The 14,967-nt window shown below is 30.8% G+C and overlaps 2 protein-coding genes across 2 annotated transcripts; both read left to right on the top strand.

Annotated features, from left to right (window-relative positions):
• Window positions 1-585: 585 nt before the first annotated feature.
• LOC116777844 (guanine nucleotide-binding protein subunit beta-2) lies at window positions 586-9,710 on the top strand. The gene is made up of 9 exons (XM_032671594.2): window positions 586-774; window positions 5,492-5,637; window positions 6,792-6,925; window positions 6,999-7,164; window positions 7,413-7,498; window positions 7,610-7,725; window positions 8,516-8,642; window positions 9,187-9,273; window positions 9,470-9,710. Exons 1-9 carry the CDS (start codon window positions 706-708, stop codon window positions 9,574-9,576), a joined length of 1,038 nt encoding a protein of 345 aa, XP_032527485.1. The 5' UTR covers window positions 586-705; the 3' UTR covers window positions 9,577-9,710.
• A 1,989-nt stretch (window positions 9,711-11,699) lies between these two features.
• On the top strand, window positions 11,700-14,903 carry LOC116777895 (alpha-(1,3)-fucosyltransferase C-like). Its single transcript, XM_061526450.1, has 3 exons — window positions 11,700-12,246; window positions 14,173-14,492; window positions 14,609-14,903. Exons 1-3 carry the CDS (start codon window positions 11,728-11,730, stop codon window positions 14,901-14,903), a joined length of 1,134 nt encoding a protein of 377 aa, XP_061382434.1. The 5' UTR covers window positions 11,700-11,727.
• The last annotated feature ends 64 nt before the right edge of the window (window positions 14,904-14,967 follow it).

The following is a 14,967-nucleotide window of genomic DNA, read 5'->3' as shown; positions in this document are numbered from 1 at the left end:
TATACTTTTTCTAGAAAAGATAAAAACATATATTTATATGTGGGTCCATATACCAAGTATATGTGAAGTTCAGTCGAGTGTATTATAATCTATAAAAATTTTATAAATATAACTGTTTCGTCATGTCTATATCAACATATTTAGACCGATTGATACAAAAGTTAGCTTTTTGGTAATGAAATATAATTTAAAAAAAACAGGTTTCGTTATATATTAAAAAGCCAACGCCAGAAAATGTTTGAAAATGTTATGAGAATATCTAAGAATTGTTATATTTTAAAAGATGCATAAATTGAAATTTACTCAAAGGTTTTGAAATAAATCTTCGCTTATCTTTGAATATCTATTTTTATACATGTCAAAGAGGTGAAATAGAAAACGAAAATTTGTTAGCTTTATGTCGAATGTGACGCATAGCTCGTCTGGCAACAAGTATATTTTATTTATTCGTCATGAATATGAATTGTTCTATGTCACAGAAAATTTAAATACATGATCCAAATATCATAACAACATTCTATATTATTCCACCTTAAAAATAAATAGCTATACAAACCAAAGTAAATAAGCGGTACAACATCTATAGAGCTTCACAGCTAAATTTCAATCCAATTACACTAATTTTATTAAACGTGGTCTGCTAGCGTTACAGTCCAAACGTTCAGGTACACTCTGACAGGAAACTTGTTTTGATACGTTTCTAAAATGCCCAAAGACGATGCAGAGACTACAGCTCTCAAAAAGGAACTAAACGACTTGATTGCAAAATGCAAGGTAATTTTAATCATTTTGTCATTCGTTATTTGGCTGTGCGCTGATTTATTGTATAGTGTAAAATTTTATTCGCGTTTGAAAATATTTTAACATTATTTATAAGACTAAAAATGTAAATTGTAATGCAACATATTTGAAAATCAACTCTGGTATTATGAAGTTGTTTTTATTAATTGTAGTATTGTAGTACTTAGACCAAGTGTCACCAATCAATGTTAAATCAATAACCTCTTTTTAAGGCGTTTGATGGACTGTTAGATGTATCGAGCGTCCCACCGCGCACTATAGTCTGTTTAAATATCTCAACAAGACATTAATAATATTAATTCCTGCTCTAGAGGTCCGTCAAATGGCTAACGTCTGTCGGATGTCCAATCCCACCCCTGATCTTTTATAGCCATAGTAACAGCATCCGTTTTATCATTTTGGATTATTTAATTGTATTTATTAAAAAGGTGAATTCAAATTTCTTTTTCGTATAATGACAAATTTTGTTCCCGACTTTTCTATGATATTGCAAATTAGGGATTCGTTTCATCACTTATAACTTAAACACAATTTCTGCCTATACATATTTATAACACAATAACATATCACACAATTTATTGAAAGCACGGTTTTGACACGTTACTCTTAGTAAACTGAAAAGAAAGGTTTCTGTATGTCAAATCTTTGGAATCAAGGATATATAAAATTTGGTCGCATTGCCAACCATTGACGTATCGACGGATTTTTACGATCGAACATGTCGTACCAAACGCTATAACTTCAATTTGGTCGTCTTATAACAAGAACGAATAATATGGTAGGTCATTTAACGTGACATTTAAATGCCTTGTTAATTTTTCATCGCGGGACGTAAATATTTTGACAGACAATTATATTTTTGAAGGTTCGTTAGTAAATGACTCCTTAAGATTTAACAAACAGAGTTTGGTGAAACTTGGTTTTAATCTGACAGCCATATTTGATATCCGATAAAGAATTAGTTCTCTTGATAAAAAACTTCAACTCTTATGTAGAATACGTAATGAATTTTCAGTCTTGTTCCTTTTTACAGTCTGTCTTTTGTATTTAAAATTTATCTAAAATAATAATTGGTTAATTAGTTGAAAGATACAAGCATAAAATTTTAATTATTGCTTATTACCATTTTAATGAGATCCAAGGCTTTCGCGAATCTTATTCATTTAGTGCCCATTCACATCTCGTGATCAGGGTTGCTAAAAAGTAACCGAAACGTCGGGAGGATGCAGTTTTTTACAAAAATAAAGCACGCGTAGTATATCCGAAAAATATTAGTTTCATTAAAATTATTACCATTTTATTTTATATTATTTTTTTATGAACACTGTTCCATAACAAATATATTATATTTTTTTTACAATATAAAATATATTTTATAAGTCGTTATACACATTAAAATGTATAAAGTCTTTGAAAATAAATACATTTTTGCTTTCATTTATTATAAAACTGAGATAAATATGTTACGTTACTCTTAAATTAATTAGAGCTCTGTATTCAATATTTATATAAACGTAAAGGCTGTTTTAATGAAAGTATTCACAGTGAAATATTATATGCATACTGTTAAACAGTTTACCTTTACAGTAAAATTTATTGTAAATTCATGTTTGTTAATTATTAAAAGATAAAGTACAAATCTATACGTTAAATGACAAATTCCAAAAATTCCAAAAGTTTAACATATTTTCAATAGAAATAATATCCTCATTCCCAAAAACGATCGAGTTACTGATCCGAAAGATACTAGAACGATAGCCTTAACAAACACCGCAGCTAAAATCTTTTTCTTAGTCCTACAAACGAGAATGACGCGATTCATGTTTAACAACAGGTAATTTAGGCCAATCACCGGAAGGGTTTTTTACCGGGGATTTCTGGATGCCTAGAACTCAACACTTTGTTGTCCGAGAGCTTAAAAGACGCTAGAAAAGCGAGAGGCAAATAACAGTTTGTTGGATAGACTTAGAGAATGTGTTTGGGTCGTTACAACACGAGTTAATGTTATTTGCGCTAAAATGGTATCACTTTCCAATAATAGTTAGTGATATGATCGCGTCATATTACTGAAAATTAAAGTTTTCTATAATATCTAAAGAAGCGTTTCAAAAACTTTGAGATATAATGTACGACTATTTCAGGGCTGCTGTTTATCTCCAATAATATTTAATATTGTAATTAATATTTTAGTAGATAAACTAATAAGCAACGAGAAAAATGGGGGTATCGGTTCAAGTTCAATGACAAATACACAGAATCCATCTTAGCCTTCGCTGACGATCTCGCAATACTGACACGTAACTCAAACACTGTCAAGTTCTACGTTCTAAGTTGGACAAAGTTTGGATGAGGTGGATAAATTCTGTTCGTGGACGGATTGATTGAGTACAAAACAAATAAATCCTGTCTGTGTCTCGGTAGGCGAAACACAAAATATACCTCATACGATCCGGGATTATCGTTAGGCGCTCAATGCGTTTCTACGGTTACGGAAAATGCGCCTTTTAAATTTCTCGGTCGTAATATAGATAATATAGGTCGTACTCCATCTTTAGAAGGAATAGTAGATAGCTTTTTGAACGATCTTAACAAGGTCGATAACCAACCGATTAGTAACGTCAAAAAAGCTAAGAACAGAAGGGTCTTACTAAGATTTTTAGTAAGACCCTTCTGTTAAAACTAGATGCAAGCGTCGTAAAGGTTGTGAATTTGTGACTCGGGCTCGCACTATCGGCTGACTCGTCAGCGTTATTCAGGGATCGAAATAATTTTGGGATGAATCTAAAAAGGCCATCGGAACTCTATAAACACTTAAAAGTTTCCAAGAGACATATCCTGGGGAAATCCCAGGATGACGTTATTACATCACTCCCAAAAGACAAAGATGCGCTAGACCTAGAATCGAGACTTCAATTCCACAAACAGTTTATGATAGGGGTACAATGTAATAGAGTTGGGTTAGGATCAAGTAGGAAGGCCAAAGATACGGATATATTAAAGAGCTTTATTCGGCAAGACGAGAATTCTTAATATAAGATCCATGCAATGAGCCTAGAAATGCAGAATGGAATGACTACACATAGGAAATTTTTGCATCCCATTAGCACTGAAAGGGCGCACTTTAATTCATGATTGGTCGCCAGCACTGCTAAAATTTTATCTCAATGCGTTCCAGATGACTCTCCCAGATCAGTTTAGTAAAATGGGGCAAAGGTACCTAAAAAACTTGCTACATCTGTTGGGAGGCAGTTGGAACTGCTAAGCATTTGCTGGTGGGATGTAGGATACTCCTGGATAGCGTTCATTACTCGCGTCTTCACGATAGGGTTTTAGAAATCATACGTAAAGCGGTTAGTCTATCGGTAGCAAGAGCGAAAGAAGGAATAACCACAAACCAACGATCAATAGGTTTTGTGAGAGAAGGCACTAGGGCTAAAAAATCAAACATCAAGCCTTACTCTATTATTAAAGCGGCTTTGGATTGGGCTATAATGATGGATACGTATGAGAAGCAATATAGAATCCCAGAGGATATTTTTGCGTCGGCCTCCAGGCCGAACATATTTTTATATTCGCGAATTTTAAAGCGGGTTGTACTAATAGAGCTAACGGTTCCTTGGGAAACCAACATCCCCAAAGACCAGGTCAACAACTATTACGAGCTCACCAACAAACTCACTAAGAAAATATTCGTTGTAAATTTGTACGCGTAGAAGTAGGACCGAGAGGTATAACAGCAAAATCTCTCTACAACCTGCAAAAAGACTTAGGCCTGTCAAGAACTAACATCAGTTCATTCTTGGAACGTGCGTCGAAGGCAGACCTAGCAGGCTCGTTTCAAATTTGGTTAGGCAGAGAGGTATTGAGGTATTGGTTAGGTAGAGATAGGTGCCCCTTAAACCTACACCTGGATCGCAAGTCCCAGGCACTGTTGAAGCTCCTCTCCCTGCAACGCGATGGACTCGGCACCCGCACGGTGAATCCATGGAATGCTGAGAGGTTTCGTCTCTGTCTCGTAAAAGAAATAAAAATCTGCAATATATTTTGCTATGAGCAATTGGATGGGAGATGTTTTTATTTAAATAGTTTATTTTACTAATCATGATCAACTTTAAACTGTAATCAGTTTATTTTGTAAACGTTATATATATTTTCTTAGGTTAGTTTTTGAATTTAACTTTTAATTAGTATTATTAATCTTGTAATAATTCAAATTTCAACCGAGATTCAGTTTAAGTTTCATCATTACGGCGAACATTAGATATAATAAAGGATTGGCTCTCGTATTTCACATAATCAGACTGTACCTCCTGCAGATAAGAACATTTTGTTTTTCATCCTCTTGTTACTGCTCCTATAAAGTAGACTACTATTTCGTAGCAATTTAGATATTCGTTTTCCAATTTTGTTGATAACCTATCCCAATTTGGCAAAGTCTTTAAAAAGACTCGTGTATCACTATTGATCTCGTGCATTTTTTTAGGTTATTTAAATATAAAATTTTTTGATAATAAAAAAAATATATATTTTTCATACAATGGCTAAAATTGGCAACCGCGAGAACGAAAAGGAATAAAAAAAAGGAATAAATTTTATGAACCCTAAAACACACATTTGTCTCCCTTATTAATAATCAACATTTATTTCAAATACTTTGCAAACACAAATAAAAAACAGAAATTTGTCGTAGGCGGACCAAGAAAAAGGTGCCGATGCGAAGCTCGCTGAAAAATGTGGGGATATGGGCGACGTACCAAAAATACGTCTACTGGTCAAGAAGAGTTTGAAGGGACATATTAATAAAGTCAATTCCGTGCACTACAGCGGGGATTCAAGGTAATGATTTTATATAATTTCTTATATATTTCTTGTACCAAAAAGTCTAAAAAAGAGAATAGGCAATGTACTTATCACAATGATATAGTAAGTTTCTAACAGATCAATAAAAGTTTTAAGTTTAATAAAAAAAATATGAACATAATTTAGAAATAATAATCTAAAGTAAATTGATTTACCTTTACGTGAAAATTCACAGGAAAAGTTTCTATGCATTGAAGCCTTACTTAAATAAAATGAGAAGTTCTATACGCTCCGAGTCAGATTCTATAGAGGAACTTTTACATTTATTTTATTAAGTTAAATAATTCAAATATCGGTAAAATGAAAAATCAAGAAAAGCAGAATTTATATAAACTTAGAAAAACATAGACCAATTATTTTTATTAGTCAAACAGCAATCGAAAAGAGACGTTATTTTGAAACTTAAATTCAAACTGTATATTTTCTTAAAATTTCTTAATTCTTTTTATTACATGACAAAATTAATCGGAAAATATTATAATGATCGTTGCATACAGTTAAGAGTTAATTTTAATACTTCAGAAATCAACTAAACTCTGACCTATTCTCCTAACAACATAAAATATTTCGAGTATTAAGGTAATCGATGATTTGTCTTAAAAGAGTTGTTACTAAGTTTTTTTAAGTGTAGTATTTTTATGAAACTTAATAAAGTAGTAATTATTTCTAATTGAACGGTAATATACCAATTAAACCTTTTTTTATTTATACACACGAATACTCCATTAATATTATTGGAAATATATTCTGCAACAACACATCAGTTCTATTAATTTAGCTCGGAAAATCCAATTTTATACATGTATTTCAGCTTATTTCGCTTTCAATAACATAGTGATAACAGAAATTGTAAACACATATTGACAGATATTTGAAATGCACATTTATTTGTTGTTGATATGTGTACATTTATCAGGCATTGCTTGAAATTAATAATACAATTCAATTTTAAGATAGACTCAAATATAACAAAGCCTTTGTAGTAAAAACAATGAGAAAGCAGTTTCACCAATACGCCTAACAGGCTTATAAACTCAATTTGTCTGACGTTTAACTAATAAAATTACAATGTAATATAAAGTCTACGTTATATAATAATATTAAGTGAATACTTTTTCGTTTCCCTTCAGACACTGCGTTACTGGATCGCTTGATGGTAAACTAATTATTTGGGATACATGGAGTGGTAACAAAGTTCAAGTTATACCGTTAAGGTCGGCTTGGGTAATGAGCGTTGCTTTTGCACCCTCCGGAAACTTTGTCGGTAATAATTTTATATATTGTTATGACATATAAAAATGTTATTTAAATATACTGTTGCTATAATTGATGTACAGCCTGTGGAGGAATGGACAACATGTGTACTGTGTACGATGTCAACAATCGTGACGCTACTGGGTCCGCGAAAATGGTGCGTGAACTGGCTGGCTATGAGGGCTTCCTGAGCAGCTGCCGCTTTTTGGATGACACCCACATCCTCACCGGCTCCGGTGATATGAAGATGTACCTAGAAAACTTTCTACCTTTAATAAAATCAAATTTAAATTTTTATACACACAAATAAAATTTCAATAGACTATCATTGATTAAATGAAAATAACTTTCGTTTCATCTCTCGGCATCGTCCTAGATAAAGTTTTGAACTGATATAGAACTATTAAAAGAGAATATCAGGAATCTATTCATACTTTAAGCACAATTTAAAAAATTAATTAAATTAAAATATTCCCTTTTGTCACCACAATTTTAAGATGTGTTTGGGACTTGGAAGTTGGTAAAAGAGAAGTGGATTTTAACGCTCACGCTGGGGATGTGGTAACTATTTCGCTAGCACCAGGTACGTTGTTATGAACCAAATTAAGTTATTTATTTTAAAATATCCTATTAAATATATATTGTTTTTCTAAATTCTGATACAATTTAACTTTGGAGCTAATTAATTTCATAGATATGAAAACATTCGTCACCGGCTCTGTAGACAGAACTTGCAAGCTTTGGGATGTGCGCTCCGAGAAAGCGAAGCAAACGTTTTTCGGTCACGAAGCCGATGTCAATAGCGTTTGTGTAAGCAATTCGAGTGAAATTGACATATTTTAAAACAACTACTGAAGTTTTATTAAGAATTAAAGTATTGGCTAAATTAAATTTTAATAGTTATAATAGGAGATAAAAGATAAACGTTTCTTATTGACCCCCGTTGTATCGATAATATGTATAAGCAATAGAGTTTTGAATTGATAACTTCCTCTATACCTTGAGACAATGCAGAAAAATTATTTACATAAATGATATATTTATTGTCTTATTAAATAAAATTAAAGAAAATATTATTGTCTTTGAATTGCGAATATGCAGGAAGAGAATTTATCGTTTTATCGTAACCAATAATTATAGATTTGGTATAAAATCTTGTCTTTCATGTGTGCATCTCTCTTTTACGACACATGCCTCAAGTGAACCGAAATGATTTAATTAATTCATTTTCCAAAGCGAGCCTCAATTTGCTCTTTATCAGCGAGTTTCATTTAATTGATATAATTTTTATAATGAATAGTTAATAATTTACAGTTTCAAATATATAATTCATGGACTCATGGCTCTCTCTAATTAATAATTCGCCGAATTTTGTAAACCAAAATTGAAAATTATTTTAGTGTTCGAATATTATTCTGATATGATAAACAAATAATTTGTGTTTGGCTAGAATAATGTAACAAAATAATAGTGTACAATAGGGAATAAGTATATATTTTTGAATTTATATTTTTATTCATTATATAACCGAAAATTTATAACACTTCGTCGTTATATTACATAAACGAATAATAAATAATTTTAGCTGCTATAATTTTAGTATCATCCGAGCGGTCAGGCGTTTGCCACAGCATCTGAAGACAAGACAGCGAGGCTGTTCGATCTCCGCAGTGACCAGCAGATGGGACATTACACACCACCAGGAAACAGCGGCTTCACTAGCTGCGGTTATTGATTGATCCATTCATCGCCTCATTAAAAATTACTTTAAACATATAATAACAATTTTACAAACCATTGGATTTCACAAAGGGGACTTCAAATAATAAATGAATATTTATATCTAGACCACGGATTTCTCACTGAATTGAAGGGTCATTAAAATATATGTGGTAATGCGAAATGAGAAATTGCTTTAAATTAATAAACGTTTCAGGGTTCGTCACAAAAAAAAATATTTCTGTTTTAAAATAAATACAAATCTATTTTGGAAATTATATTAATATATTTAAAATAACAGAAATAACTTTAACATCAATGAATGGTGTATGAAGTCACAATCTCATAAACTAAAATATTTATATAATTAGCAAGGTTAACAATCTGTGTAATTAAGTCTTTCTGCTTATCTTTGCTTACAATTATATAAATTGTGATTTTTTTGATATTCTAAGTCTTAAATAATATTCTTACAAGTTCTTTTATACCGTGCAACGTTTTATTGATTTTTATAAAGCGCGTGATGATTAAATTTGAATTTATGCTGTTCAGGTCTCTCTGTGAGTGGTCGTTATCTGCTGGCTGGCTCCGATGACAATACCGTCCATTCCTGGGACACACTCAAAGTGGCTCACACGGGTAAAATAATTAAAATGTCAAGAGAATTAAATATTATCGAATGTGCAAATCCATTTGAAATAATTTAAATATTCGCATTATAAAGGAAAGTAAAATTAATTTCGCACCCTTGTTTAATTTACTTATTTAAGAACCTGATGTGGATTATTTTGCAAAAAATTATAACGACTATACGAGAATTTGGGTTTTTTTACAGGTACTCTAAATGCTCACGAGAATAGAGTAACTTCAATTTCGCTGGCTCCTAGTGGAATCGCTTTGGCCAGCTGTTCCTGGGATCAGAGCGTAAAAGTCTGGGGCTAGATAACGTTCTCCTTTTCAATAGTTTATGTTAGCTTTTTTCAATGTTTATTTAATGTAACTTATACATGACGAACATAAAAGTAGAACGATTAATGTTAATATCCTATTTCTATATGAGACAAGTTTATCATTAAGCCTGTAATAAATATATATTATTATAAATAATAAATAGTTAATTATATTTTAATATATTTGTTTATGCAATAAGAAATACATTTTCAAATAATCATTGATATATAATAAAAGCCGATATCTTTTAAATGCAAAATATTTTTGTTTTCCTGTCGTCAATGTTGTTATAAATAAAATAATAAATTATATTGTAGTCTGTTTCACATTTCAGAGTTTCATTTAATAACACTCATAAATTAATATTTTTATAATAATACGTTACGGCTACTATAAAATCGTGTGAAGTGTGTATTAAAATTATTTTTCTATATAAATTTTTGTTTAAAACTTCATATATATATATTTTGATAAACGTAATACCAAACTAGAACCAAAGGTCTGTTTTCTATATGTTAGAGGACTATGCTGTTTGTAATCCTTAGTTGGTCCCAAAACAAAAAGTCAAAAATCGCATCACCCCAATTTATGAAATCCTCTTCTTCACCTTGGCCAATCTCAATTTCAATTTTACTGTCACGATCTTAATTTTCCAATACTTTCCATTTTTTTAAATCACATACTTTTCATTTATAAATACTTAAATGAAATAAATATCAAAAACCAAAATTGTAAGTACCCACTTTTTTATTTCAATAATAATAAGAACCCTTTTCAATAAAAATCATATAAATGACATTAAATACATAAACCACAATAAATACATTAACAAGTATAAATATTCCCTTTGACTATTTCTAATCTATCTAAACAAACTGTTCCTTCAAAGCGTGTTTATCTTGGACTTTCAGCAACATTGGTTTATTGATTAGCTAATGTAATATAATAGTCTTTACAATCAACAGCAAACGTAAAGCTTTAATATAATATTTGCTAACAATAAAACAAAACTCGAAAATAATAATATAGAATACTTATTGAAATTTAAAGTTATTGGATATATATATGAAATCACTTAAAATGTACATTGCATGAAAAGATCTATAGACGAAGAGCATCTAACTATCTCAGTTAAATGCTATTCGTTACTTTTTATCAATATGTTGGAATAACATAAGACTGTATAAGGGCGTTTAGATGCAAGACGTATGAAGTAAAACGAAAGCAAATGACTTCTACGATTTTTAGCTGTAGAAAATGATTAGTGCACGGCCTGTGGTTAGGTAATGATCTTATCAATAATTCAACTCCCAGTCCTATTTACACAAGACACACACGCTTAAATAATAAAAATGATATTAAGGCAACTTTTAAAGATATAATGGTAACTTTTTTCCTGTATTCTATTCTTCTACATACATCTTCTTTTATAAACAGCTCCATAGATATATTTCAAAACAAAATTGTAATATGAAACCAAAAATTAAATGTTTTAAAATAATGTCGTAATAGTTTGAAAAGACTTAAAGGTTTGATTAATGTGTTTAGAAAATATTTTACTAGATATACCACGATTTGTTACACTAAGTTTCAAGAATTTTCTAATTTTAAATGCTATCTAAGGGCAACTTTTGTTAGATAACAGTGTCATCGAGGAGCTCGTTTCATTTTAAAAGAATATATTTAGCAAAACAATAACAATCACATGTAGTTGAGAGACTAAAACCTTTTATATAAAAAAATATCACTTTTTTTAAACCCTCGATGACTGAAAACACATACGTGTATAGAAAGAAGAACATACCATAACGTAATTGTTTTTATGATCAGAACTTCATAATGGTTGACTATTTTGAAAACATCTTTATTTACAAACAGCAAAATATCTGTTTGTTGAATCTACTCATACTCTTGTGAAACATCATTGTTATTGTAGCAGCTGAGCTTGATTTTAACCATTGCCTAGACATTTTAAATATGTATAGACTTTTTTCAAAAAAAACAAACAAAAAGTATGACGCAATTGCAATAATTTTACTATTTACAATTTTTTTCGCGGTGTATTGCAATTTTGGAAGTTACAAAAGTAATATTGAAATAAAGTCGTTGTATATTTCATCACCAGAAAAGTTTCAAACGCCCATGTCTGAAAAAACATCGAGTGCAGATAGCGAAAAAACGGAGTCTATTAAGCACATACTTATTTGGACTGAAAAAAATCTTAAACCGTTAATTAATCTAGGTGAAGGCAGGACAGTTTTCATTGAAAAAAAATGCGAATGGAACAACTGCAACGTAACTGGCGACAGAAATCTCCTCGGCGATTACACTGAATTTGAAGCCATAATTTTCGGTGGAACTCAATTGTATCTTTTGCGATATAAAAACGATTTACCAAAAAGGCGAGATCCAAAACAGAAATATATATATGCTAATCTGGAATCAGCTGCTAGTTATCCGGTTTGTACTTCAGTTTGGAACTACTTTTTCAACACCACATGGACATATCGACTTGATTCCACGTTATTTTGGCCTTATTTTATTATAGAGGACAGCAACAATATTAGAGTTGGGCCAAAGAAGAATATTCATTGGATGAATATATCGGATATGGATCCCATAGATAAGGATTTGAAGGTAAAATTTAAATTTATTCTTGAAGTTTCCTATTAAAAAGATATTCCTCACTTTAGTATATTTTCAAATGCAATATCACCAAAAAACCTTATATAACATTAATGATTAGAAGGAGTATTGTTTATATACTATATTAAAATTTTAGTAGTAGACCCGATAGACCCTTCTTGTCATATCAAAAATATATTCATTCCAGGATGTTGTGTGAGAATATAGTTTGTTTTTATAACCATAGCCCCCTGGTTTTCAATAATAAAGTCTTTATTTTTGACTAGTATAACTCTAATTAAAGCAAAAAAATATAACAACGTTACTTTAGAATTATGTGATTTTCGTAATCAATATAAACCAGTCGCACACTTTCCGTCTGAATCTATCTATAAACAACCTTCTATATCAATCTGAACAACTAAGTGGCAACAATCAAATCTGGCAATTATTTGAAATATGCTTAGCAAAACATAAAAAAATATAAATATAATAAAGATAATATAAAAAAAATCTTAAATTTTATGCTTTTCACGCAATTTTCTTCGTTTTTATTTTCATAAGCATAAGAGTTAATTTTAATATATTTAAAAAAAATTGTAGATATAGATTTTTTCACAATTTGAAATTCTAAATTGACTTTCAAAACTAAACTATCTCTAATAGTGACACTGCGAGTTTTTTTGACAGGGCCAAGAACAATTTAATATAAAATAAAATCTAATATTAATCATTCCTGGGTAAAGTTATTTATTGGTCATAAATTGTTGCTTGGTTAGATCATGACAATATAGACGTGACAGCTTGTGCAGTTCTATCAAAGGATACAAAACACTTATTGCAAACAACTAACACTAACTGCACACAAGCGGCACTCTGCCAAAATCCTGGCCCAGTTTGTGGTTAGATTGCAGCAAGAGAGACGATCCTTGCTTAACTTTGGCAAGATGCCGATTGTGTGAATTAGCTCTCGTAAAATTAGTAAAATCTCATTTTTTTATTATAATATTCTGAATAGTTTATCATTAACATTTTGGTACCCTATAAACCAACCCATATTGCAGCTGCCAATAAGGACCTGATTACTATTAAAAGGCAGTGATCGATTTAGTCTCAAAACCTCATTTATATGTCAGGTTATAGTTATTAGCAGTGACTGCATGTTAGCTAGGATTATTCGTCTAGACTTTCCTTTAATTATTTACGATGGATCAATCACACCCAAACGTGCTTCAAATAAAAATTTGAGGATGCATTGGCATCTGCAATAAAAATTTTACGATGCACTAGCATGCCCAAATTTTTAATTCAAATTTATCAGGGTTTCACTATCATTTTAAGTAAAAGACCTAAGTAGAAGATTCTTTAGTGCGATAGATTCTTTAAGATGACTAAGAATCTTACCAATTCCTGCTAAATCTATCCTAGTGCTTTGCATATTTTCTAATTTATTGCTAAACAACTTTTTAAATTTCACAAAAGATCGGATAAATAAGCTTGAGATATTTAAAACGTTGTGGTATATATTTTTATACCGCATTTCATAATTAAAAAAAAAACTAATAGCTTCTGAATCGTCTACGAAAGGGTCTCCATAGAGAGAGTTACAGATACGCTTTTAGACTGTCTCGTGTTCACTTTTAAATACTGTTTTATCCAACGGAGACGTTTTATTTTCTTGGTTTTCAAGCCATCTAACGATCATTAGAAAAATTACTTTTTAACATGAATAATTATAAAAATAATGTGTTGCAAAATCGTTTACTATCTATGCAATATAATTATGCAACGATTTACCAGTAAAAGTTACAATGTTAAAAGAGGATAATAGTAGTATATTAATTATAATATATTAATACTCGGTCATGGCATGTTTTTAATCACTTCCCTAAAACATTTAGTGTTTAACAAGACCTAAAAATGTACTTATTTTATATTTTTATGAATATCGTAATATTTTAGGCAACCATAGGACTCAAATCTAAAGCAGCAGCCTGGTTTGTATCGAATTGCAATACTATGAGTCTTCGCGAGCTCTTTGTGAAGCAACTCGAGGAACAAATGCATGTTTACGCTTTGGAACTAGATGTTTACGGTGATTGTGGAAAGCTTCAATGTTCGCAAATTAACATGAAAGGCTGTGAATTGATGTTGCAGAAGAATTACTACTTTTATCTAGCATTTGAAAATACATTCAGTGAAGATTATGTAACAGAAAAGATTTTGCATGCACTTCGTCATGATACAGTGCCTATAGTTTTCGGAGGCGCCAATTACACGAGGTTTGATAATAAGCCCTAAGATTTGATTTTAAAGATTTTTTTTTTTGTTTTATGTCTTTAAATTTTTTGTATCATAATGAGCAAGAAAATTACATCTTCAATTATATAAATTTCAGATTCATGCCTGAAGGATCTTATTTAAACGCATTGGAGCTAGGACCACATAAGCTGGCGCAAAGAATGCATGAACTAATACATAATCCTGAAGCATATTTCCTTTATTTTAAGTGGAAGAAATATTACTCGTACCATTTCCCTCACGAAAAGTCCGAAACTGACGCGTATTGTAACTTTTGTGAATTTCTTAACACTCATGAATCTATGAAAAAGAAAACTGTTATTGAGTATTTTAATATTTGGTGGACCCCGCATGTTTACTGTCAAGATGTTCATAATATTAGTATACATTAAAATAATTAATACTACATTCTATCTATAGTTGGGTGCCACGTAAATGTTCAAAGGTGGGTTTTAA

Source organism: Danaus plexippus, chromosome Z (genome assembly GCF_018135715.1).
Source record: "Danaus plexippus chromosome Z, MEX_DaPlex, whole genome shotgun sequence".
In the NCBI taxonomy this organism is placed as follows: domain Eukaryota; kingdom Metazoa; phylum Arthropoda; class Insecta; order Lepidoptera; family Nymphalidae; genus Danaus; species Danaus plexippus.
Note: the sequence above shows the minus strand (reverse complement) of the source record. Positions and strands in the feature narration are given on the sequence as shown.